At 42.4% G+C, this 22599-nt stretch overlaps 1 protein-coding gene across 2 annotated transcripts; it reads left to right on the top strand.

The window, feature by feature from the left end:
• Positions 1 to 5679: 5679 nt before the first annotated feature.
• Positions 5680 to 19769, top strand: TAMM41 (TAM41 mitochondrial translocator assembly and maintenance homolog). 2 transcript variants are annotated; one of them, XM_063411698.1, is made up of 8 exons: positions 5680 to 5871; positions 6690 to 6869; positions 8142 to 8234; positions 10529 to 10679; positions 12376 to 12521; positions 14556 to 14721; positions 16566 to 16628; positions 19404 to 19769. In XM_063411698.1, the coding sequence occupies exons 1-8, from the start codon at positions 5734 to 5736 to the stop codon at positions 19478 to 19480; spliced, it is 1014 nt and encodes a 337-aa protein (XP_063267768.1). In that variant the 5' UTR covers positions 5680 to 5733; the 3' UTR covers positions 19481 to 19769. The 2 variants fall into 2 exon arrangements, with proteins under 2 accessions (XP_063267768.1, XP_063267769.1); XM_063411699.1 differs by lacking the exon at positions 19404 to 19769 and adding an exon at positions 18980 to 19357.
• Positions 19770 to 22599: the final 2830 nt, after the last annotated feature.

Here is a 22599-nt window from a genome sequence, read left to right on the forward strand (position 1 = left end):
CATGGTTAATCACCCATTTACGTTTAGAAATATTGGAAATTAAGTGAGAAAATGGAAATTAAAACTAAAGGATGGTAAGGAAGCGTCCTGTCAGTCAGTGCCCTTGGAAGTGTTGCCATCACTGAAATGATTTCTTTCTGAAGTCACCTTTGGATGCTTTCATCACTTGCCTGACAGAGCCATTGAGGAGCCACCAGCTGCTGTGGCTCTGGGTTAATGCTGCTGGGAATGCAGCTGGGCTTCTGTTACCACTCCAGAGCCAGGGCTGTGAATAATTCAGGAGTACAGAGCTGAAATAGAAAGTATTGAACTGGGGATAACCTATGGCTTCTATTTGTTCCGTCTAATAATGGCACAAGGGAACACCCTCATTTGTTGCTGCTTGATGTCTCCACAGAGAGGGAAAAAAACCATAAAATGTGCTTTTTTTCCCTATCTCTCGTCCAAAATGAGGTGTAGCTTCCCTAAAAGCTGGGAGGTGGAATACTGGTTTAGAACATTCAGGAGGAAGGATGAGTGCTATTGACCACTTCTGCAAAACAGGAGCTCCCAGCTCCTGGGGCATTTCAGCTGCTCCCACAGAGAAACGTCAGGAGGTTTTTTCCTGAGCTCAGAAGTTGCTGGGGACAAAATAAATCTCCCTGGCCCGGGCTGGAGCAGACTGCAGTGCACCACCTGCAAGGACACAGCACGATTTTCATCTCCCAGTGCTTCACAGCATCCCACAGAGGGATGTGTTGCTGTGTAAAAATATGTTCTCTCACACATTGCCAGTCTGTCACAGAAATCCCTTCCTGACTAGAACAAGCAAGGAGACCAAGGCAAGAAGAAAACACACAAATTTCAGATTTTTATACTGATTTTTATTTCAGTTATCTTGACTGCTATTGTAGCAAAAATCCATTTGTTGATTGATACTAACTGCTCCTGCTAATAAATAAGAGAAGGACGAGCCTGTGTGTGGTGATGGCTGAGCTGCTTTCAGCAACAGGTCTGGAAGAGACAGCTGGAAACATCCAGCTACTTCTCTGTCCTTGCTGGAAAATGATCCCTTGGACACTGATGAGTCACAATAAGCTTGTGGGGGCGAGGGGAAAACTGCTACCAAAATGTAACACAGAGTGCAAATCCCCCAATGCTCCCAAGTGGCTGCACACCACAACCTCTTCAAAGCTGAGGAAAGGGGCTGTGTGCCACCCCTCACCCCTGGGGCTGGTTTAAAATGAATATTTTCCAGTCCAGAGGAGGATCTCCAGGAGGTAATTCAGATTTGGTACAGAAACAGAGGACACCTGGTGGTGTTTGGTTGTTAGCATATAAAAACAGCAATCCAAGTCAGATGTGTGTGCAGCTGCAGCAGCAACAATTAACAGAGCACATGCTTTAAATAAATAAAAGATGGAGTGATGGAGAATTTCAAATAGTGTAATCACAGAGATACACAGAAATTTCAAGCAAACAACACGAGTTGCTGATTCCAGATGCTGCCACTACTTGATGAAAATGAGTTTTTTTACTTACAACAGTTACAGGCAAGAAGTAGCAACTCTACACTCCCAGGAGTCTGCCACCTCCACCAGACAGACACATTTTATGGAAAAGTAGGACAGATTCCCCACTCCTGCAAAACCGAAGGGCACAAAGTTGTCAGTTTTGTTGGAGAAAGATCCACGGAGGCAGGAGCAGAGGAAGAACCAATTGAGCAGAGTCTGGGGCAGCAAAAGCACCGTGAGGGAGGCACTCAGCACCTCCCAAAGCACAGCATCCCCAGCTGCAGAGAGGAGCCACACAGGGGAGCTGAGCCCAGCTCCAGACTGCCACCAGCTCGTGGACTGACACACTGTGAGTATTCCAATTCCCATCTTAACTTATAGAAACTATTGTTTAATTGAAGGTGTTGTTGCTAAGGTAACTCTGTGAAGACCCCAGCTGGAGTTTTCTATCGTGCAATAGATACAGTGAGCTGCAAATGTCTCTTGGAATTCAGACACGGAACAGGGTCAACCCCTGTGAGACTCCTTCACTCTCAGGAGCTGCAGAGCACAAGGGGTGGCAAGGCAGGAAAAGACCTACACATGCGTGTGTGGGGGATATTTAAAGTGTGCATTTTATTGCCAAAAAAATGAAATAAAGGCTCAAGGTCACAGTCCTGTCATGCTCTCTGTAGTATGTATTCGAATGTACTTGGCTGGGAAGGAATGAATAAAAGCAAAAGACTGTGCAACATGCAGAATGTTTTTCCCCTCCTTACACAACTTTAATGCATGGACTCAATCCCAGCCAAGATTTTAAGTGTGAAAATTCTGTTAAAAAAACCCAAACAAGTACTTTTCTCTTTTGAACCAGCACTGTCAACAGAAGAAGAGATCTTCTCATCTCTCCTGCTCCTACCAACACAAACATGTGTGGTGAAGCACACCGGTGACCTGGTTAAAACCAGACTGGTTTAAAAAGCCCCAACAACCCCAAACAGTTGGTTTTAACCCACATCAATTCCCCAATCTGTTCTGATCTGCAGCCACGCAAACACCTACACTGATACAAGCGGGTGGAAGAAAACTGCTCCCTTCATCAGCAGTGCTGGCTGGGAGTGAAAATCAGACTGAAGACCTTCTGGTGTTTGCAGGCTCTCTTACCAAAGTTAGAAAAGCAAAACTTCCACTGAAAAACACATTAGAGGCCAAGTTCAGAATCAGTATGAGACATAACACAGCTTTACATAAAGTTTCAGATGAGCTCTGAGTTTTATCCCGGATGACAATTAGTCTCGATGCTGTCTGTGCTGCTGGAAACAAAATCAATTTATAAGTCAGCAGTAGATGCAAGAAACAAACTTTAGATTTAGCTTAAAAGTCAGCTAAGGAAGAATAGCAAAGAACAAGTTGTAGGGAAGATGAAAAACAGGGCCTTTAAGTTTTTTGAACAAAATCCACCTTGGAAGCCTCAAGGAGAGAATTTGACCTGGCAAGAGAGAGGTGGAGATGGACTATTCTGCACTATTTGAGCAACCTCTTCCCTGGATTTTCTCTAATATACAAATATCTAAGGAAAAATGCACCAGATATCACCTTCTCAAAAGTTTGCTTTGTTACTTTAATTTTTAATATCAGCTGACAATATAACTTCCTTCTGAAAGGTTATCTGCCTGTTAATTTTCAAATAAACTTCCCCTTTTTTACTTATTTATTAGAATAAGTGTATTCTAGTTCCAAACCATCCATAACAACATATAGAAAGGCCTTCAGCTTCTATTTTGATCTAATAAAATTAGATTTCTTTATAACAGCAAAGAAGGTGAATAGAATTTAGAAAACAAGCTTGAGCAGTAAGTCAGCACAGATATTTGAAAGCTTTCACATTAAGTTTTCTAAATAATGACAAAAAGAACCAGCCAAGCAATACCAGTTACTTATATCACCAAAATGCTTCTTTGTGTACTTCCATAAATTGTTCTGTAGAGTTAGATCATTCTCTCAAAAGTAATGCAAACTCTTTGGCTAACCTAAGCAGCAGGAAAAAACTTAAAATGTAAGCTCAGCAAATTTGCTGGTTTTCATATTGTGGCCATGTATTTAAATAATAATTATTGATTATAGTTATTATATATTGATGTAGTACTTAATATCAATGTGTTATTAATACCTTTAATAAAAAAAATACTTTTACTAAGGAAAGAACAAGGTCCATGACCTGACTTATGAGTAGTTAAATCAGTTCAGAGACATTACTGGGCACTGAATCACAATCCTAGGGGAGAACAAAAGTCTCCAAACCCCAGCCATAATTGGACCTTTGGGACCTTATTATTCAGAGTAATAAAAATTCATTAGTTATAATGTGATTATTTCTAATACAAACACATTCCTCCTAGCATGCTATGGTTTCTCCTCTGAAAGTGAATATTCAGACAGGTCTCTCTGGCTGCATCATTTGATACAGAAAAGCTCAGAAAAGCAGAGGTCTGGTGCAGTTTTATGATGGAACCTGCCTCACATTGTTAAAGTTTTACATTGTTTACCAATACAAGATTGTTCTCTTGCTTCAGGTGCTCTCTCCCCAAATTCCCAATGCCCATTCATCATATGTTTACCTGTCTTCAGAATAATAATTGTATAGAAGGTGACTTAGCTATGTGTATCAAACTTTCTTGGGTGTAACGAAGTTACAGAACATTTCACATTTGTTCTCAGCAGATATTATGAGCCCAGTGATGTCTTAAGATCTTATGGTGCTTGGAATTTAGTGAGAGCATAAATTTATCTCTGACTGCCAGCCTTTCCTCAGACCTCAGGTAGGGAATTTGGAAAGCCATAAACCATAGGAAGACAAAATGTGATTTTTGGGTACCAGATGCAGGCAAGTGTAAAATCATGAGGGGATTCAATTTCATGAGGCACATTTATACATTTAGTGCTCACACGGAGCTCAGGCAGGTTTATTGTAGGACTTGAACATTCAAAGCAAGCCAGGCTCAGCACGAGGAGAGCGTGAGACAGCCCTGAGCACAACCACGATGATTAAACGCTGTGGGTTTGTGTTTGTGTTCCCCGAGGGATGTGTGAAGAACTGTAACGCCAGCAACAAGTCCCGAGGAAAGCCTCGGAACAGGATAAAATAGGAATTTAAAGAAAAAAAACCTTAAAAAGAAAGAGGAGGAAAAACAATTGAAGGAGGGGCGCAGAATTGTGATGACCTAAAAACATGAAGGAGCGGTGCAATGGAAGACTAAATGTTAGGGCCACATGCTGAACATCCGCTGACGCTGCTTGGTTTGGTGGGACAGCACAGCTGGGGGGACAGTGAGGGGACAGTGAGGGGACAGTGAGGGGACAGTGAGGGGACAGTGAGGGGACCCTGAGGGCAGCGCTGAGGGCACCTGGGGGTACCATGTGGGGAGCACTGAGGGGACCCTCAGGAGAGCCTGAAGGGACCATGAGGGCACCATGAGCGGAGTCCTGAGGGGGCACGGAGAGAAGTGTGAGGGGATCCTGAGAGGAGAAATGAGGGGATCCTGAATGGAGAATTGAGGGTACCCTGAATGGAGAACTGAGGGGATCCTGAATGGAGAACTGAGGGGATCCTGAATGGAGAATTGAGGGTACCATGAATGGAACACTGAGGGGATACTGAATGGAGCGCTGAGAGGATCCTGAGTGGAGAACTGAAGGGATTCTGAATGGAGCAACGAGGGGATCCTGAGTGGAGCACTAAGGGTACCATGAATGGAACACTGACGGGATACTGAATGGGGCACTGACGGGATGCTGAGTGGAGCACTGAGGGTCCCGTCAATGGAGCACCGAGGGGACGCTGAACCGGTCCCTGTTCACACAGGGGGGCCGCTGAGCCGGTCCCTGTTCACACAGGGGGGACGCTGAGCCGGTCCCTGTCGGTACCGGAGGGACGCTGAGCCGGTCCCTGCCGGCACTGAGGGAACGCTGAGCCGGTCCCTGTCGGTACCGAGGGGACGCTGAGCCGGTCCCTGCCGGCACTGAGGGAACGCTGAGCCGGTCCCTGTCGGTACCGAGGGGACGCTGAGCCGGTCCCTGCCGGCACTGAGGGAACGCTGAGCCGGTCCCTGTCGGTACCGAGGGGACGCTGAGCCGGTCCCTGCCGGCGCCCCCGGCCCGCCCAGCCCGCCGTGCCCAGGCCGGGCTGCAGGGGGCGCAGCCGCTCCCCGCGGCCTCTCCCGCCGCCGGTGGGCGGGAGCGCCGGGCGGGCCGGGCCGGGGCCATGGCGCTGCCCGTGCTGTCCAGCTCGGCCGTGAAATTCCGCCGGGTCCTGGCGCACTTCCCGCAGGAGCTCAGCCTGGCCTTCGCCTACGGCTCCGGCGTGTTCCGGCAGGCGGGCGCCTCGGCCGAGCACGGCGAGGTGAGCGCTCGGGGCCCGCTGCGGTACCGGAGCCGCCCCGGGCCTGCGGCGTGCGAGCGGCGAGGGGCGAAGATCCCGAATCCCCCGGGAACAGCGGCGGGGCGGGTGCCCGGTCCGAGCCCAGGGGCTGCCCGGGGTGGTCCCGGCAGTGGGGGTGTCACTGTGGGGGGCTCGGGGTCCCTTTCGGCCCAGTGTGTCAGGTTATTTACCGCTGCTCTGAAAGAGGTATTACACCTCGTCCCAACTGCTGTGCACCGAGTGACGGGAATTTAAAATATGTTGCCTCGGTGAAATGGCTGTCTGGGGGGCTTCCTCATTTTCTGAAGGCAAACAGCTTGGGAATAACGTTTATTTTTATTTTTTGGGTTTTGTTGACAAAAGCAAAGGAATACACTACAAAGGAATATCCTAGAGATGCAGTTCCTTGCTGGCAGCTCTCGGGTGGTGCCTTTTTGTGTCCACCTTTCCCCGTTCATGACCAAAAAGTGCTGCTCATTAGCACCATAATTGTTCCACTGAGCTGTGACAGAATCACGAAGATCTCACACCTGCTCCCCTGTTTTGGAGGGTTGAAGTCTGGCCATAACCAGGACAGGACAATTTCGGACTGCCTGCTATACTTGACAATAAACATACAACTTCACTGGAACCTTTAAACTGTACCTGGCATTAATTCTTGTGGTTTGAGTTTCATTTTTATTTTTTTACTCATGAAAAATATTTAGCTGGAAGTTTGATACTGTGTATTTCTTAAATTATTATGATAACACTGGCTCTTCTTGACATTTAAACCCCATCACTCCTCTTGTTATCCTCAGACAAATATGCTGGACTTTGTGTTTGCTGTTGATGATGCTGTGACCTGGCATACAACAAACTTGTCAAAGAACAGGAGTCATTATTCCTTCCTTAAATATTTTGGACCCAAAAAGATAAGTACCATACAGAGGTATGGAGCAGGAATTTACTACAACACCTTAGTGCCATGCAATGGCAGGGTAAGTACAAGTAGTCTGAGTGAATTAAGTCAAATATTTATGTCTGTGAAGTATTAAAATGATTCGCTTGAAGCAGATTTCAGGAAGCAAATATTGCAGATTGTAATTGTAGATTAACTCGTGGTATCTTCAATATTTATGTGTCAAACTGCTTCACTAGCAGCATTTTAATTAAAAAGCAAACAGAGCAGCTGGTCTTGCACCTTAGAAGTGTGAGCAGTGTTTGGGACTTACATCTAAAGCATTTCAGGAATTGGATTTACATTCCTTACTGATTTCTGTCTGCCAGTTTTGGTGGTAGTGAAGTTTTGGTGGTGCTTCATTTCAGCAGCTGACCATGTAGTAACAGCAAAGTGGACTGTTTGATAAAAAATGCAAGTTACAACAGCAAGCTGGAATTGACATTTGTGTTGTTTAGTGTCTCATATCCTGACCTGTGAGGTGTAATTAATAATTCTGGTGAGGGGTCCTTGTCCAGCAAGTCGTGTTCTTGCTTGGTAGGGAGGAGTGAAGGACTGTCAGTCTTGCTGTTCTTGTCCCTGTATGAGAATTTGGGGTTTAAACCTTATTTGTTTGATGTGAAAAGAGATTTTTGATTTCATTTGAAGGACCAGTGGTATTTGCCATGACATTCTTGGCTCTTTATGCCCTGGTCTTACATTCTAATGACTCAGAGACATCACAGGCTGTGGTCCTTTGTCACCCAGAAATTCTGGAGCTGGCTGCCTTGCTGTGGTGATAATCTTTGGAAATTCAGGTAGTGCAGATTGATAACAAACTGTAGAAAGTCACGTGTTTTTTCCAGTTACATAAAATAAGCCGCAAAATCAGGTTTTTTCCTAACATCAAAGAGCAACAGAAAAAACTCCCTGATACAAACTCCACCTCCCAGTTACAGGATACTTAAATGTCTCGAGGTTTTAATTCAGGTCTCTGACAAACTATTGCTTGAGGTTTTTTAGTATCATAAAGGATAATGTGGATTATTTCAGCTATTGTAATATTTGGCTGCTGACTTTATTGCAGCTTTGATTCTAGAAAGGAGCTTAGTTTCATGCATTCCATTTTCTCCCTGCAGAAGTTTGAATGTAAACAGGAGATGTTTCCTCTGCCTTGTGTGTGTTAATTAAAACACAAAAATATTTTCCAGTTTTTTAATGGAATTATGTGTACCTTAGAATTAAGTTATGGCAAGCAGTAAGTTCCATGTGGGGAAAACGGTGCAGGTATAGGTTTTTTTCAAAATCCTTTATTTTGCTTTTTTTTCCCCAGGTGATAAAATACGGAGTAATCAGCACTGATGCCCTGATTGAGGATTTGTTTCACTGGAAAACTCTCTACGTGGCTGGACGCCTCCAAAAGCCGGTACATGCTCAATTTTCTCTCTGGGAAATAATCAGGAGTTTGAATTTATCTGTTAGGGCTCTGTGCAGCAGTAATGTGCCCTGATTTAGGGGTGTAGCAAGAGGGATAAGCTCTGAGAGAGGAGGTGAATTGTAGTTCTTAATGATGTTCTGTGGAAAAAGAACCCCTAAAGGTGACTCTGTTAATAACAATTTTCTGCCTGTAGGAAATGTTGAATAACTGGGCTTTATTAATGCCAAGTCCCTTGAATGTTAAATGTATTATTTGCCTTTTATAACAGATTATAGGGGTGGCCCAAATTTAACACAGATATAGAATGGAAACCTTTAAAGATGGAAGCAGCTTTGCTGTGCAGTTACTGTTTGCTTCATAACTGAATGAACCATGGGTTCTGCATGTTGGTTTTTCTCCTCCATATTTGGATCCTAAAAAGTAATCTTTGCTTTCCCCCTTGTGCCTTCCTCGATGTGCTTTCAGCAGATGGCAGCAGTGCTAAGGGAAAATCTGCTAGGAGGGGGAGAATTAGAGGAGAAATCTCTTCAGGTCTTGGAACAGAAGTTAATTATGTTTTTAGCTAGAAAACTTGGAGTGAGAGTTTGAATAGATTATCTCAGACTACTGGCTTTATCTCCAGAGATGTATTACAGCATGGTCCAGGTTAGAGCAGCTGTTATGTTTGTAAAGAATGAAATTTAATCCTTTGAGAAAGATAACTGCAGGGAGAATTCTGGATGTCACATCAGCAGTGAATAGTGAATAGCTGTTTTCAGTGGAACTGCATTTGCTGCTGCTTTGATTTGTGACATGGTAGGGTGAATATAAATTCTCTGTACTGTGGAAAAGCCTTCTTAACTGTGGTGCTGTGTCAGATTTACCCCAAGAATCAACATTCATGTTTTACCAGGGTGATAACCATTGCACTCTGACTTCCTGGGAGATTTGTAGCTCTCTGAACCATTGAAAATTTGTTCAGAAATGCTACCAGTGTTTCAGGCATTCACATTTTGAAGCCTGGTGTATTTTTTTTTTTCTTTTGAAAGAATCCTGCTTTGTAACAGGGGGGATTTTTAGAAAAGGAGGAGGTTATTCCTTTTGCTTTTCTAAAGCAAGGCTGGTGTCTTCCATGAGGAGGAGTAGCATCTCTGCTGAGTCTCTTGTTTTAAAAGGCTCTAACTGTGGTGTCCTTGACATGTCCATAACTTGCTGATGTTTCCATGGCAATCCTGAGGTACCTGTGTCACTGCTTGAGGTGCCACAGATTTTTCTGTTCTGAGTTTCCTTCCATTTTCCACGTAGCAACAAGTTAGGGATGTACATCTAAGGGAATTGCTTGAGGAGATTTGAGACAAATCAAGGGGGGTTCCTTTGTGCACAATGGCCAATGGGGTTGAATTTTAAGGTGTTGTGGAGCAGGCAAATATTAAAAGGCTGTCTTTTATAAGCAAGGCTGTATTGCTTAAGCAGAGCCCCTGAAAAGGACAAACACTGAGCAGGGATTCCCAGGGGAGTTGTTTCTGGAGTTATCCATCTCCTAAACCATCTTCCCTTCATCTGCCAGTGTGTTTCTCTCTGCAGTTCTTATCAAAGATCTGCTTTTTGTTCCAGTGTATTTCCATATCCTAGGTGATGGGATTCTCTGGTCGGTCTTGAACAGTTTCAGTGTTCCCTAAAAATAAACACTTCTTGTGGAGATAGAGGCATTCCAGTGCTCTGTTCCTCATGGAGAAGTGAAGATCCCCTCGAGTTCACATTCTGCTCATGCAAAGTGCAAAAATAAAGCCCTGCTTCTTCTAGGACAACCCCTGTGTGAGAAACTACTTGAAGCATTTGACAGGGGAGTCCTCTATTAAAAAAAAAAAAAAAAAAAGAATGAAGATGAATAAGAAATCTCTGTCTGGTGTTCTGTTCTCTTTTAGTATAGTCTTTTTTCTTATTGCACAATCACATGTCAAGTATTTCTGTTGATGCATTCATATTTCCTGTTCTGATTAATGTTAAATTTACGAGTCTGAAATACTGACTAGCTCTTCAGAGATTAGCTCATGTCTGCTGCGTATAGCACTTCCAAACCTGTGTGTGAAAGCTGCTTTTTCTAGCAGAGTGTTAATTCTTAAAAATATGTTCCTTTCTCTCACATAGTGGGGATATTCAGGTGCTTGCTGTACCATGCTAATAAGACCTAATCTTAAATTAATTTCTTACTCAATCCAGTATGAAAAATAAACAACATTTCTAGCTCCATCTTAAGCAGCACTTTCCTGAAGTCTTGCCTCCAAATGTCTCTGCTTTTCCAGGTGAAAATCCTGGCCCAGAATGAGAGCAGCAGGCTGCAGGCTGCCCTTGTCAGCAACCTGAAGAGTGCAGTGACTGCAGCCTTCCTCATGCTGCCAGAGAGCTTCTCTGAAGAGGAGCTGTACATGCAGATCGCAGGGCTCTCCTACTCTGGTGAGTGTCATCCATAATTGGGTTTAAAATCCAGTAATTGGGTTTATTCACAGGAAATAGGTGTAGACACATCAGCAACACTCCCTATACCTGCTGGATTTATGAGCAGCTAAGTGTGAGTGATTGGAGATGATGAAATCATGGGGGCTCTCTTCTGTTTGCATGGATTGTGTTTTGGTGGAATGTTTCAAAACCTTGGGAAAAAAAAATTCTTTCCACTCAGTTGAGTCATCTGATAGTCTGACTCATACCTTGTCATGTCTTTTTGAGTGTGCTGTGTTTAAGGTTCTTAATTAGTTAAATTAAAGATCCAGATTATGATTCTTTGATTTACGTGCAACACTCCTGGTTGGTGTTTGTTGAGTTTCTTTTTTTCTAAGAAATTGGTAAGGAAAAACATTGAAGAAACTACTGCATACGGTGTTTCAATATTAGATGTAATTGTCACAATTTAACTCAGCATTGCTTTTTAAATGTTGACATGCCTACTGGAATTACAATGGGCACTAGTGACCAGGATAGTTTTTATCTCTTCTTTGAAACAGTGCAGTTTAACAAAAATCAGTGAAATGCTGAGAGGGGCTGTGCTGTGTGAGCAAAGCTGAAGCAACCCAGCTCCCAGATGGGAACGTACAAGAAAAAGGCTGCTTGTGGATATTTATTTTGCTGCTATTTCGTTGAGTCTTTCAGAGGCTGTACTAGTAGACAAAATTGATTTTATGTGTTACTCTAATCAGTCTCCTTGGAGACTGCTGAAAAGAGTTGTTCATGCTTTAATTTAGCAAATGTTCATCCTTTATTTTTCCTGCATTTTTTGAGAGCCCTGAGTCAGTACCATTTATATGCGAAGTGTTTGTTTTGTGGCTTGGCATAAACTGAAATAAACTAAGGAAGGCTAGCAAGTTGCCACCTTTCAGCAACATTTATCTCCTGAATGTGGGAAGTGGGAAAAGGAATTGATTCAGAATTTTGGTTGTTGATACAAGCTACACTGAGTATGTAACTCCTGGCTGGAAACCCAGCAAGCAGCCAGGCTGGTAGCTGACAGAGGCAGTGCAATGCTTTCATACAGACTGACTGGCTTTTCATTTATTCTCTTTGAAACTTCTCACTCATGTAGCTGAAAAGAAAGTGGAAAGGCCAGTCAGTAACAGTGGTGTTAAAAGGAGTTTCTTTTTGAAATACTGACACAGCACATGGCTAAGAGGAAAAGTGATCCAGTGATCTTACCATGACTGCCATTAGCTGAACTCCAGGTACTGCCCTTGGAGTGGAAACAATGCAAATTACTGCCTCTCAGATTGGAAAATCTCAGCTCATTTGCTGGTGGATACAAACTATGAGGATTGGGCAATTTGTTTAGTAATGGCTGAGACTGAGGTATGATTGCAAAGGCTGTTCCTGTTCCTTGACAGCTGGAATTATTTTATTGTCCGTGTGAAAATGTGGACACGTGGGCTGATGACATTTTATCACAGGCCACATAATAATATGTGCCTTCAAGGACATGTTTTCTGTGCTTGAAGGTGTTTGAAGAGTTTTTTTGACTGGTAGAAGATGATTATTGTGGATTATATTGGCATATCTAATATTGGAGAATAGAGTTTTAGATGACAGCTCTGTACTCTATTGATTTCTGTTATATTCTCCTTCTTGGTGTTTTCCTGATGGCTTAACCCTCTCTTTTCCTGCCTAGGTGATTTCAGAATGATCATAGGAGAAGACAAATCCAAAGTGCAGAACATAGTGAAGCCCAACGTGTCCCATTTCCAGAAGCTGTACAGTGCCATACTGCAGGACTGCCCTCAAGTGGTGTACAAGCACCATCTGGGGAGGCTGGAGGCAAGTGTTCTCCTTCTAAACAGCTTTAGAACAAGAGCTTTGTCACTGACAGAAGGCAGCAATTAGCCTTGCACCACGAGAGCAGTTGTAGTCTCTGTGCTTGCTGTTTGTTGTGTTTCTGGTGTTCAGTTAATTCTGCAGACTCGCCTTAAATACCAGGTTTTTCATATGGAGGAACTACTGCTCATTTTCTGTGAGTGTGAGCAGAGACCCCAGCAAGGGAACCAGAGCAGCTCATTGTAAAATGTGTGTTCTAATGGCTTCCATATGGAAATAACAGGCGAGGAAGTGAGGAATAAACAGATGGTGTGTGTTAGAGGGATGAGCTTAGAGCTGCAACCTTCTGCAATCAAAAACTGCATCTCACAAGAAACCTCCTCAAGTTCTAGCTATGAAGATCAGCTGACTAAAGCCAAGTGAAATGCTGCCTTTAATACCCATATAAAACCATTTTTCCTTAGTTTTTTGGGAAATCCAGAGTGACCAATATCTTGAATTCTGGTGTAACATTGCAGTTAGGGGAGAGATGCCACAGTCAGCAGCAGTTTTTCCTTTTGTAATCTGCGTGTCCCTGTGTGAATATTCTTCTGTGATATAAGCTTCATGGTGAAGTTCCAAATAGCACCCCTTGTCTCATGGACACGTGGGCATCTCTTTATCCTCAAGCCGTGGTAATTCTCTCCCAAATGGCACCTTTTAGGATGTGTCTTTGTTAGAAATCGATTTAACTGCAGGTTTGAGTGCAGTAAACAGTTTTACTGCAGTGCTTTGGGATAAAACACAGGCAAATCTCTATTATCCTGCAGCTGTCTCCATGTTTTTTTAGTGCTTGTAACAGTTTGGTGGAAGCAGTATTTAAATGAATTTGGAAAAGAATTAGTAGCTCTTCCTTCAAGAAAAAATTCCTTTAAACAAATCCTGGTAGCATACTGCAAATTTATTGCTGGATAATAAATCTCTCCACAATCTCGTAACAGTCATCCAGACTGCTTCTAATCAAGAGCAAAACGGGGGCATTTAATCAACAAAGTGCTTTAATGCTTTATTGCTCACACCTTCCTGTGGTTATTGGCAGTTACTGCCCAGCCCGAGGTGGCTGAGGGCTCTTGGGGGTGCAGTTAACACAGAACAAAACCCCCTCCTGCAGGATATGCAGAGCTACAGAGAAAATCCCTTCTCCAAAGGTCCCTCAGAACCAAGGCAGGCAGAGCCCAGCTCTGAGTTTTGGTTCAGGCACGGATTCCTCCCACACAGTGCTCAGAGCTGCTCGCTGTCGGTGCCTCTGCAGTTGTGGCTGACTCATCTGGAGATCATTTTCTCCACGCTGACAAAAGGGAGTGGAGAGGGCAACCAGACTTCTGTCTGATGTCTCCATGAAGTGGCTAAAACCTTGTGTGGGAGGAGTGGAGCTTTTCAGATTTTCCTCCACTTTTGGAGAGCTCTGCCCCGTCGTGCATTACACTTTGGAGAAATCTGTCCAGGCCTGCCTGTTGGTATCACTGTATTCAAAAAAGGCTCGTTGGATTTCTGATGTAGATTGGAAAATGTGGGATGAATGTTTTCTTCAAATTATACAAACCAGATGTGCTTTGGAGTTTAAAGCAGAGAAAATGGTTTTCAAACCGAACAAGAAATGTGTGTGTGTCTGCAGTTTGATTATATTCAGGCAGAAGAAGCTCAGCTGAGTGGTCTTCGGGGAACTTTGTTTTATTGTCCTGTTCTTGGGTTTCCAAAGGAAATTGGATACAACAGAAATGATGCAGTTTCAATGAAAACTTACTTGCAGACACAGCAGGATCATGTGTGTCTTCCCTTGAATAAAAATCCTTGCATGAGTCATTCTTCAAGTTCAGAACTGAGATACTGCATTTCCCTGTGCTCGGGCAGGTTTTATTAGCATTGTCAAGGACCTTTTCTAGTGAAATGGATCAGGTTCTGTGAGATATTTATCAGAGGTCAATTTTCTGACTTCTATAAAAAAAAAAGAAAAAAGAGAACTGAATGTTTTTGATGTCTTGTTTTTATAACATTCAGATTGATAAAAGTCCAGAAGGTCAATTTACACAGCTTATGGCTTTGCCAAGGACTCTACAACAGAAGATAACTGCTCTGGTAAACCCTCCTGGAAAGAACAGAGATGTGGAAGAAATTTTACTGCAAGTTGCCCATGACCCTGACTGTGGATTTCTGGTGCATCAGGGTAGGTCTGGGCCAATGTCTGCAATCTCCTTTAGGACATCATAGATACACAAATCTATTGGATATGTTCTCCTATTTCAGAAGGTTAAAGAGAAGGGTGAAAAAGTCCAGGAGATTAATCATGAAATGCATTCCTAAAAGCCTGATTTGGATTGGGTTGCAGACAGCTTATCTGAAATACTGTCAATAGCATTGCTGGTGATAAAGGAAGATGTGTTTTGGTTTGGGTCCTGAGAGAGACAGAATGAGGGGAATAATGGTGTGGCCTGCTTAGATCCCCTAACTCTGGTTCCATCTTCAGGCCAAACTTCATCAAAGCCCTGAGTTTTATATCCTCAGTCCCAGATGGCAGGGCTGAGGTCATTTCCTGGCATTTCCCCTGGCACTCACCGTGGTGAGCCCGGGCTCGTGAGCCCTGGCAGAGAACCCCAGCTCGGGGAAAGGCTGAGGGGCTTCTCCTCAGCACAGCTGCTCTGAGGCAGCATCGTGTCCTGGGAGCAAGTTAAAGCTGGTGCTGCAGACTCCAGGGTTCTGTACACTGCAGGAAAATGAAAATGTTTAATACTTGGGGTTCTTTATGCATGTGAAGAACCTGACACATGTTCTGGTGCAGGTAGCACATTTTGCAAGCTCCCTGAGCACAGCAGAAATTCCCAAGCAGCCTGGGAGCCACTGGACACTACCCAGGGAGCTGAGGGAGCTCTCAGCCTGGGCTCTGGGGGGAAATAAAGCTCCTGCAGTGCTCCATGGACAGCATGGGATGAGCTGGCCATGGGCAGGGAGGTGTTCAGCTCCTTTCCTGGGCTGGGTGCTCCAGCAAAGGGATAAAAGCTGGATCTGGGAGCAGGGGCTTCACTGTGGCCACAGCATTTTCCTGGTTCATCAGTCTGGGTAAAGGCCAGTCCAGGCCATTTGGGAATCCTACAGGACAGAGCTGATTACTCAACTTGGATTGCATTGTCCAAGATATTTTGCTACATCAACACAATTTGTTCCTTTCCCTTCCCTGTTCCTACCCCTCAAATGATTTTGCAGTGGAATATTGTATCCTTACTTACACATGGATTATGCTGAGCTTTGTTCTTCAATACTGAAACAGGATTTAAAAATATTTAAAATTATATTCTATGGGTCAGTGCAGAATGTGGCAGTTTGGAAGATTAGCTCTGAGACTGCTGCAGTTCTACATTTTTTTCAAGTATTTAGTGATGTGAGTAGTTTTGTACATGCTTTTACATATGTTAGGACAAATGTAACTTAATAGTTCTAAAGAATATTTTAAGATTTCTTTAAACTTCTATTAAGAACCCCTGGACAATGAGAACTGAATGTGCCACAGTGCAAAGTGGTAAACAAACCTTATCTCCAAAAGCTGTAATTCAGGGAAGAAGTGCACAATAGAGGAATCTCTGCTTGGTCAGAGAAGTGCCAAATCCCAATTCCAGGTTGAGTAAACAGGGAGTATCATTTGTTCTGCTCTAGGGTGTTAATTTAGCAGCACTCAGATGAAACAACTCTGAATTTTTTGTGATTAATCATCTTAGTAGAGAGCTAACGGGAACACTAAATAAATGGATTTGATTAATCCCTATTTCTTGTTGTCTGTTCTAATACTGATTTGGGGTTTTTTATATGTTACATATAAAATAAATTAAAATAATTTAGAGAATCCTTTTAATTAGTATGAAAAAGCAGAGCAAACCCAAATTTTCTCAGTGTATGTTTTACCTTCAGGCTAGCTTGATTGTGTAACTGGACCAATATTTAACTTGTGCTTGGTGGAGGGGGACAAGATCTCCACACAAGTGCTGAGATGGGTCACATCTGTGTGCTTTTCCTCTGCAGGCATTTCAGGAATTGTGAGAGCCTCCAGCGTAGTGCAGAGTGCTAAAACCATCCTGACAGCTGGTAAGAATGTGTGTGATTTCTGTCCCAGGAAAAATGACAGGGCCCCAAGAAGAATTAACTCTTCGTGTGTTTCATTAAAAGTCCCTGGAAAATAAAAGCAACATTTAAAGCAGAGGTTTTATTGCAAAATTATAAAATGCTGAAAGGGACTTAAACAAACCAAACAACAACATCAGTTTTCATTTTCTCTGTTTCTGGATCCGTGCAGAGGAGATCTTGTGGAGCAAAACAATTGGAAAGGAGAGGTTAAAAACAGTGTTATTCCTGTTGAATTCAAGTTATCCTGAGTGCTCCATGGGGCAGGGCTGGTTAAATACAGGAGTAGAACAGAAATAGTTCATGTGGTGATTATTTGTGCCCTCTTTCTCCCCGTTCTGATGGACAGAAAATCACCTCAGGGGCTCCTCAGCTCCCCTTGTGTGTCGTGCAGTAAATCCCTGACAGCCTCTCCTGGGACTTTGGGGGTCCTAATGTATCTCTGAGTAACACTTGGAATTTTTATTATGGATTCTGAGTCCTGCACCTGCAATCAGTTATTTGTGAAATGTCTCTATTTCCCTTAGTCTTAACTGCTTTTTGCTTTATATGTATATATAGTGGCTTTTTTCCCCTTTAAAACGAACTGTAGTTTCCTTCTAATCAGAAGAGAGTTGTATTTAAATTAGAGTTGTATTTAAAATTTATGTGGAGTTGTATTTAAAAACTATTTTCTACTAGTGGTTTTAGTGGTGAAAACATATTTTTGTGATTTGATTTAGGTAGAGCAAAGCGATTTTGGTCCTCTGCCTCCAACACAAGCCAAATTTGAGCAAGGAGGCTTGGGGGAGTGGATTTTTCTTACTTTTTGCATGATTTAGTTTTCTAGGGTTTTTTTAATGTATTTACACTCTTCTGCCAGAATCTGGTCAAAACCATTAGGGACAGAATTCAGGAGTGACATTTAACTGCTCAGGGGTGACATCTCAATATTTTTGAGGTGTGATGTTTGTGTGCTCTCCCCTGGAGTTGAGGAGGGATGAGTGTCTATGGCTCTAAAGTTAATAAGCAAAACTTTTGCCCTTTTAAATTATTTTTAATATTTGTCTCAAAACACTTATGACTTGAGTTTATATAAAATCTGTCAGTATCTTCTAATGAGGATTTTCTCCCAGTCATGGTTTCTTAATTTCAAATGCATCACTGGGGCAGCATTCCTGGCTGTGCCAGCTCCTGGGGCTCTCCATGTCCACAGGATACAGAATTTACACAGAGAAAACAGGAATGTGGCTCCTGCATGGAAATATTTGCTTGACTCAGGCAAGGAATGTGTTTTACAGGGAAGTGTGGAGCTTTAAATTCAGTCCCTAAGGATGCTGCCTTTCTTTCTTTTTTCTTTTTCCAAATCTTGTCTAATATTGTGTTCCCCTAAGACCTATTTTCACACTTTCTAGTAGAGACTTCAGGAAAAACACAAGGCTCTGACTTTCTGCACTGCTTATGTCAGGAATAGTAGCTTACAATAAAAGAATTATGAAAGAGAATGATGAAATCTGTGGCTCCATTAAGCTCTGACTTTTTATTGCTGTTCCTAATAACTGTACAAATACTTTGCTTGCAAAAGAAAGTTTTCATTAGCTGGCCATCACTCTTTTTGTAGTGTTCTAGGGGACATAATCTGTTTTCTTTAGCTGATTATTTCACCTTAAGAGCAGCAGCAAAGGTGAGCTGCCTGCCCTGGCCCACAGCATGGCAGTGCAGTGTCCAGCATTTCTGAATTCAGGGGTAAATCAGCAATATTAAAAATCAGCAATAGCCATGCTGAGATGCCATGCTGGTATGAACATTCCTGGCAGGGAGCACAAGGAGGAATTTCAACCCATTTAAGAGAACTTTTTTCATCTTTCTCTGCCAGTGTGGTTTTCATGCCGAGCTCCAGCTCTGAGTTTTGTTTGTTGCTAAATGCCCTGTTTAGTTTTTGAAAATGTGGATTTCTCTGAGGCTGTGCTGGGGTTGCCTCTGTTTCCCATTAGGGATGGCACCAGGGTTGGGTTTGTTTTCCCACAGAGCCAGAGCCTGCCTGGCCTTTGGGAACTCATCTGCAACTCTTAAATTTAGCTCCTCTGAGGGAGATGTTGATACTTCTTCAGCTTCTTTATATTTTACTCAAGGAATGCTGCAAGCCTTGAAAATTTTCCTATAAATACTCACCAGTTGAAGCATTTGCCCAAGATACTTTTAAATTAGCACAAATGTTCTGAATAGCATTTGCTTTTTTCAAGGATTTTTTTTTAAGGAGCAGGTTTCATTTGTTCATTCTAGGTAGCATGAATGTTCTGAATACCATTTGTTTTTTTCAAGGATTTCTTTTTAAGGAGCAGGTTTACATATAAAATATCCAGATTTTGTGATAACTACTCTCTTCATCAGCTGCCTGAGCAGGTAACTGCTGGCTTGACTGTAAATATCACTAAATATGGATGTGTCTGTGCATGCCACACTACAAATATTTAATTATTGCTGCACATGACAGCTGTCCAGCAGTACCTGCATCCAAAGGAGCTCCAGGACACTGCAGCCAGGCAAACCTGGCAGGGGACTTGAGGGGCTCCCAGTCCCATTTTTTTTTTGGTGGCATTTTTTCCTGTGTCCTGACTGTTTCAGGAAGGTTCTTTGCCTATCTGCCTGCTGGATTAGGCTGTCATTCCCCCAGGGAAATCCTGAATTTGATGCCCTGAGCACCTTCTGGCTGAGTCAGCCTAAATGTTGATATTCTTTCTCTTCTTTCTTCTTTTTTAGGGGCAAAGAAATCAGTAACTTACAGTTTGAAGAAATTATATAAGATGACAAAGGGAGGGTTAAAGAAGACATCTTGACTCTTTACATACTGTGTATGGGTAAATAAATGGGACTTTTTCTCTAAATGTTTTGCAGATGTGACTTTGCATATTTGAGAAGATTACAGTGCATTTAAGAAATCTGTTCTGATGATTTACATGCCCAATTTTCCTAATGAAATAGAAACTTTTTTAATGGGAGGTTTGTTGGCAGTGGGGCAAAGGAATTATGCTCTGTAAATACTGAAATGAATTTTCCTGTATATTTTGAAGAACCCTAAGTAAAAAAGATTGATTGTACAGATGGATTAAAACCCAAAATCACTCACTTTCTATGTGTTGGTAGCTTTACTTCCCAAAATACCCTCAGAGTCTCTTTCAAAATGCTCACTCTCCCAGATTTAGTTCTTTCAAGGATTTACAGAACTGGAGAAAACATTGAGTTTTTGGTAGATCTGAAACTTTCCTCTGACATTCCTGCCCTGCCAAGTTCATCCTTGGAATTCCTCTGAGGATCCTCCTGTGACATCCTGAATCCCAAAAACTGCCACAGTGATTTCAGTGTGGGAGAGGGAAAAGAGCAGCTTGGTAGGTGTCACATCCTTTAATAAGGATATTTAATAATATTAATGAACAAGGATATTTAATAATATTAATGAACAAGGATATTTAATAATATTAATGAACAAGGATATTTAATAATATTAATGAACAAGGATATTTAATAATAAAATGATGTGTTCCTCTCATGAGGCAGAGGTGAAAAGCGCCCAGTTCATGGGCATTGTCACAAGGGCCAGAGTAGGAAAATCACAATTCCATGGATCTGTTTAGGCAGACCTATGCAATATTTGTTGTTTGGCAGAAGATTCCATCAAAACACTTGAAAATTGGGAATATTATGAATAAAAGCACAGATTGTTTGATGCTTTGATCGTCTTTTTTTTTCCTTAAAATACTGCCCACAGAGATGAAACTTGAACTCCCTTTAAATTAGTTAAACTAGAGAAAATTGGAGTTTTACATGACTTGTTACATTCATCATGCCATGAAAGAATGGGCACTGCTGGCAGTATCCATGTCTGGTGCAGTAAATTGGGAGGATCTTTTGTAAATAGAATATTTTTCACACTGACTCAGGTGGGTTTGCTAATTTGGGAAATTTTCCTCAGGATAAATAAACTCAGCCAAGATTTCATTTTATTTGTGAGAATGTCAATGATAAAAAATAATTTAATGGTTAAAAAAAAGAAATAAAATGTATCTTTCCTTGGCATTTTCAGAGCATGTTTGGTTTTTTTCATGTGTATTATGTGATCATCAAGGCCATCTCTCAAGCTACATTTACTTTAGTGATCTCACTTTAAAAAATAAAATATTGCAGTGAAGTTGTCTGCTAATTGTTTCCAGGGAGAAGTTCAGAGCATAAATTTAAGAAAGACAATAGAAAATACATTGTTGTATTTAATAGGACTCATACAGGCTTGCTTTAATCACAGGGAAACATTACAATATTGATTATTTTTAAATATTTCAGTTTGAAATTTTAGTCCAGACTCAGGAAGTAATTACTGTGAAATAGGAAATAAATCACTGGGAAACTTTCTAAGGTCAGGGGCAGGTTGCCAACACTTTGCATTATCCATTGGGAATAAAATGTGTAAAACAAATCCCCTCAAATGTCCCTTTGCTGATGGCACAACCTTTTTTATGGGGCCAAAGAATATTTGTATGGCCCTGGTGTTCTCTGGCCCTATGAGAAAGAGGGCAAAGTCCCCAGTTTGCAAAGTTTATATGATAAAAAGTGGAACTAGGGGATTTAAGCCCCTTCCAGGTAAACCTGGATTTTTTTAATGATGAAATGCAGTTGCTGGCATTTCAAAGCAGCTTTCTTTTAAAAGCCCTTCGCAACCCAGTTAAAGAGAATGTTCTGAATATTAAAGACACACTTAAAAGTGGGGTTTGGTGTTTGTGAAGGTGCTGGCTGCTGAAATGATTGTTCAGAACATTAGAGGGCAGTGACAAATCAGTCTGGTGTGAGACTGGGGAAACCCCAACCTCCATCCTGCATTTATCCCAGAAATAATGCTCTTGTGGGGGAAAAGGAAAAAAGCCAAGTCCTGCTTGCTGTTTAGCAGCCAGTGAACCTTTTTTCCGTGCTGCAGATGCTGTGGGGTGTCAGTCCCTGCCCGCTCTGTTTGTCACTGTCTGTTTGTCACTGTCACTCTGCCAGAGGCTCCTGTCCCTGCACAGGTGGGACTTCGCTGCACTTCTGGAACCTGAGCCGGCTGTGTTTGCCTTGTGCTGCTGGATACCCACTGCAGGGCCTGCTTTGGCTTCCTGAACTCTGTGTACAGCGATAGAAGAGGTCATTTCTTGCTCTTTGGAGTGAGTTTTTGCAAATCCCAGCTCACTCCATCTGTTGATGCACTGCCAGCATCCAAGCCTGCGCACTCAATCTTTGCAGGACGTAAAAAAGCCCTTCCTCCTCATCCATATAGGCTGAAAACTGCATTCTGCTCTGTAAATCATTCATCCTGTGCTTTTTAAAGAGTGGCCTACCTTTCCCCCTGGGGCCACTGGTCTTGAACGTATTTATTTTTCTGGCAGAGAGCCACAAATGAATCATAGCCCTGAGCAGCTCTGGACTCCTCGCCATTGTTAGGAGAATACTTGGGGCAGTTGTTACAGAGCTTTGCTATGTAAAACTTTTAAGGGAAGAGGGATTGATTTCAGCCTTGTGAGCTGCTTTTGAAGTTCCCCACCAGTTGTGTGGAAATGATTTCTTCTGCTCATACAGCTGTAATCCACTAAAATAACCGGGCATTGTTGCACGGGAAGTTGGACATGGGAATATGTTACTGCCTCTTTGTCCTGATGAGGTGTGGTTGTTCTTTCACCACAAAAAAAGTCACTTCAGCCTTTCATTCCATTTGTAACTTTCCTGTTTATACCTTCCTGCTCCATTTCCATACTTTATTGTTTCTCTTCTTGACTTAATTCTCAAGTCTTTCATTCTGTTCTTCAGACATCCCTCTTTTCTGGCTTGGCTGTTCCACCATGGATATTGTTTCATGCTCCCTCCCCCTTTTTCCTGTGTAACTGAGCTTTCATTAAAGGCAACCAGGCAGATGATTTATTTCTGGTGTCTTAAAAGG

This window comes from Prinia subflava, chromosome 14 (assembly GCF_021018805.1).
Source record: "Prinia subflava isolate CZ2003 ecotype Zambia chromosome 14, Cam_Psub_1.2, whole genome shotgun sequence".
Lineage (NCBI taxonomy): Eukaryota > Metazoa > Chordata > Aves > Passeriformes > Cisticolidae > Prinia > Prinia subflava.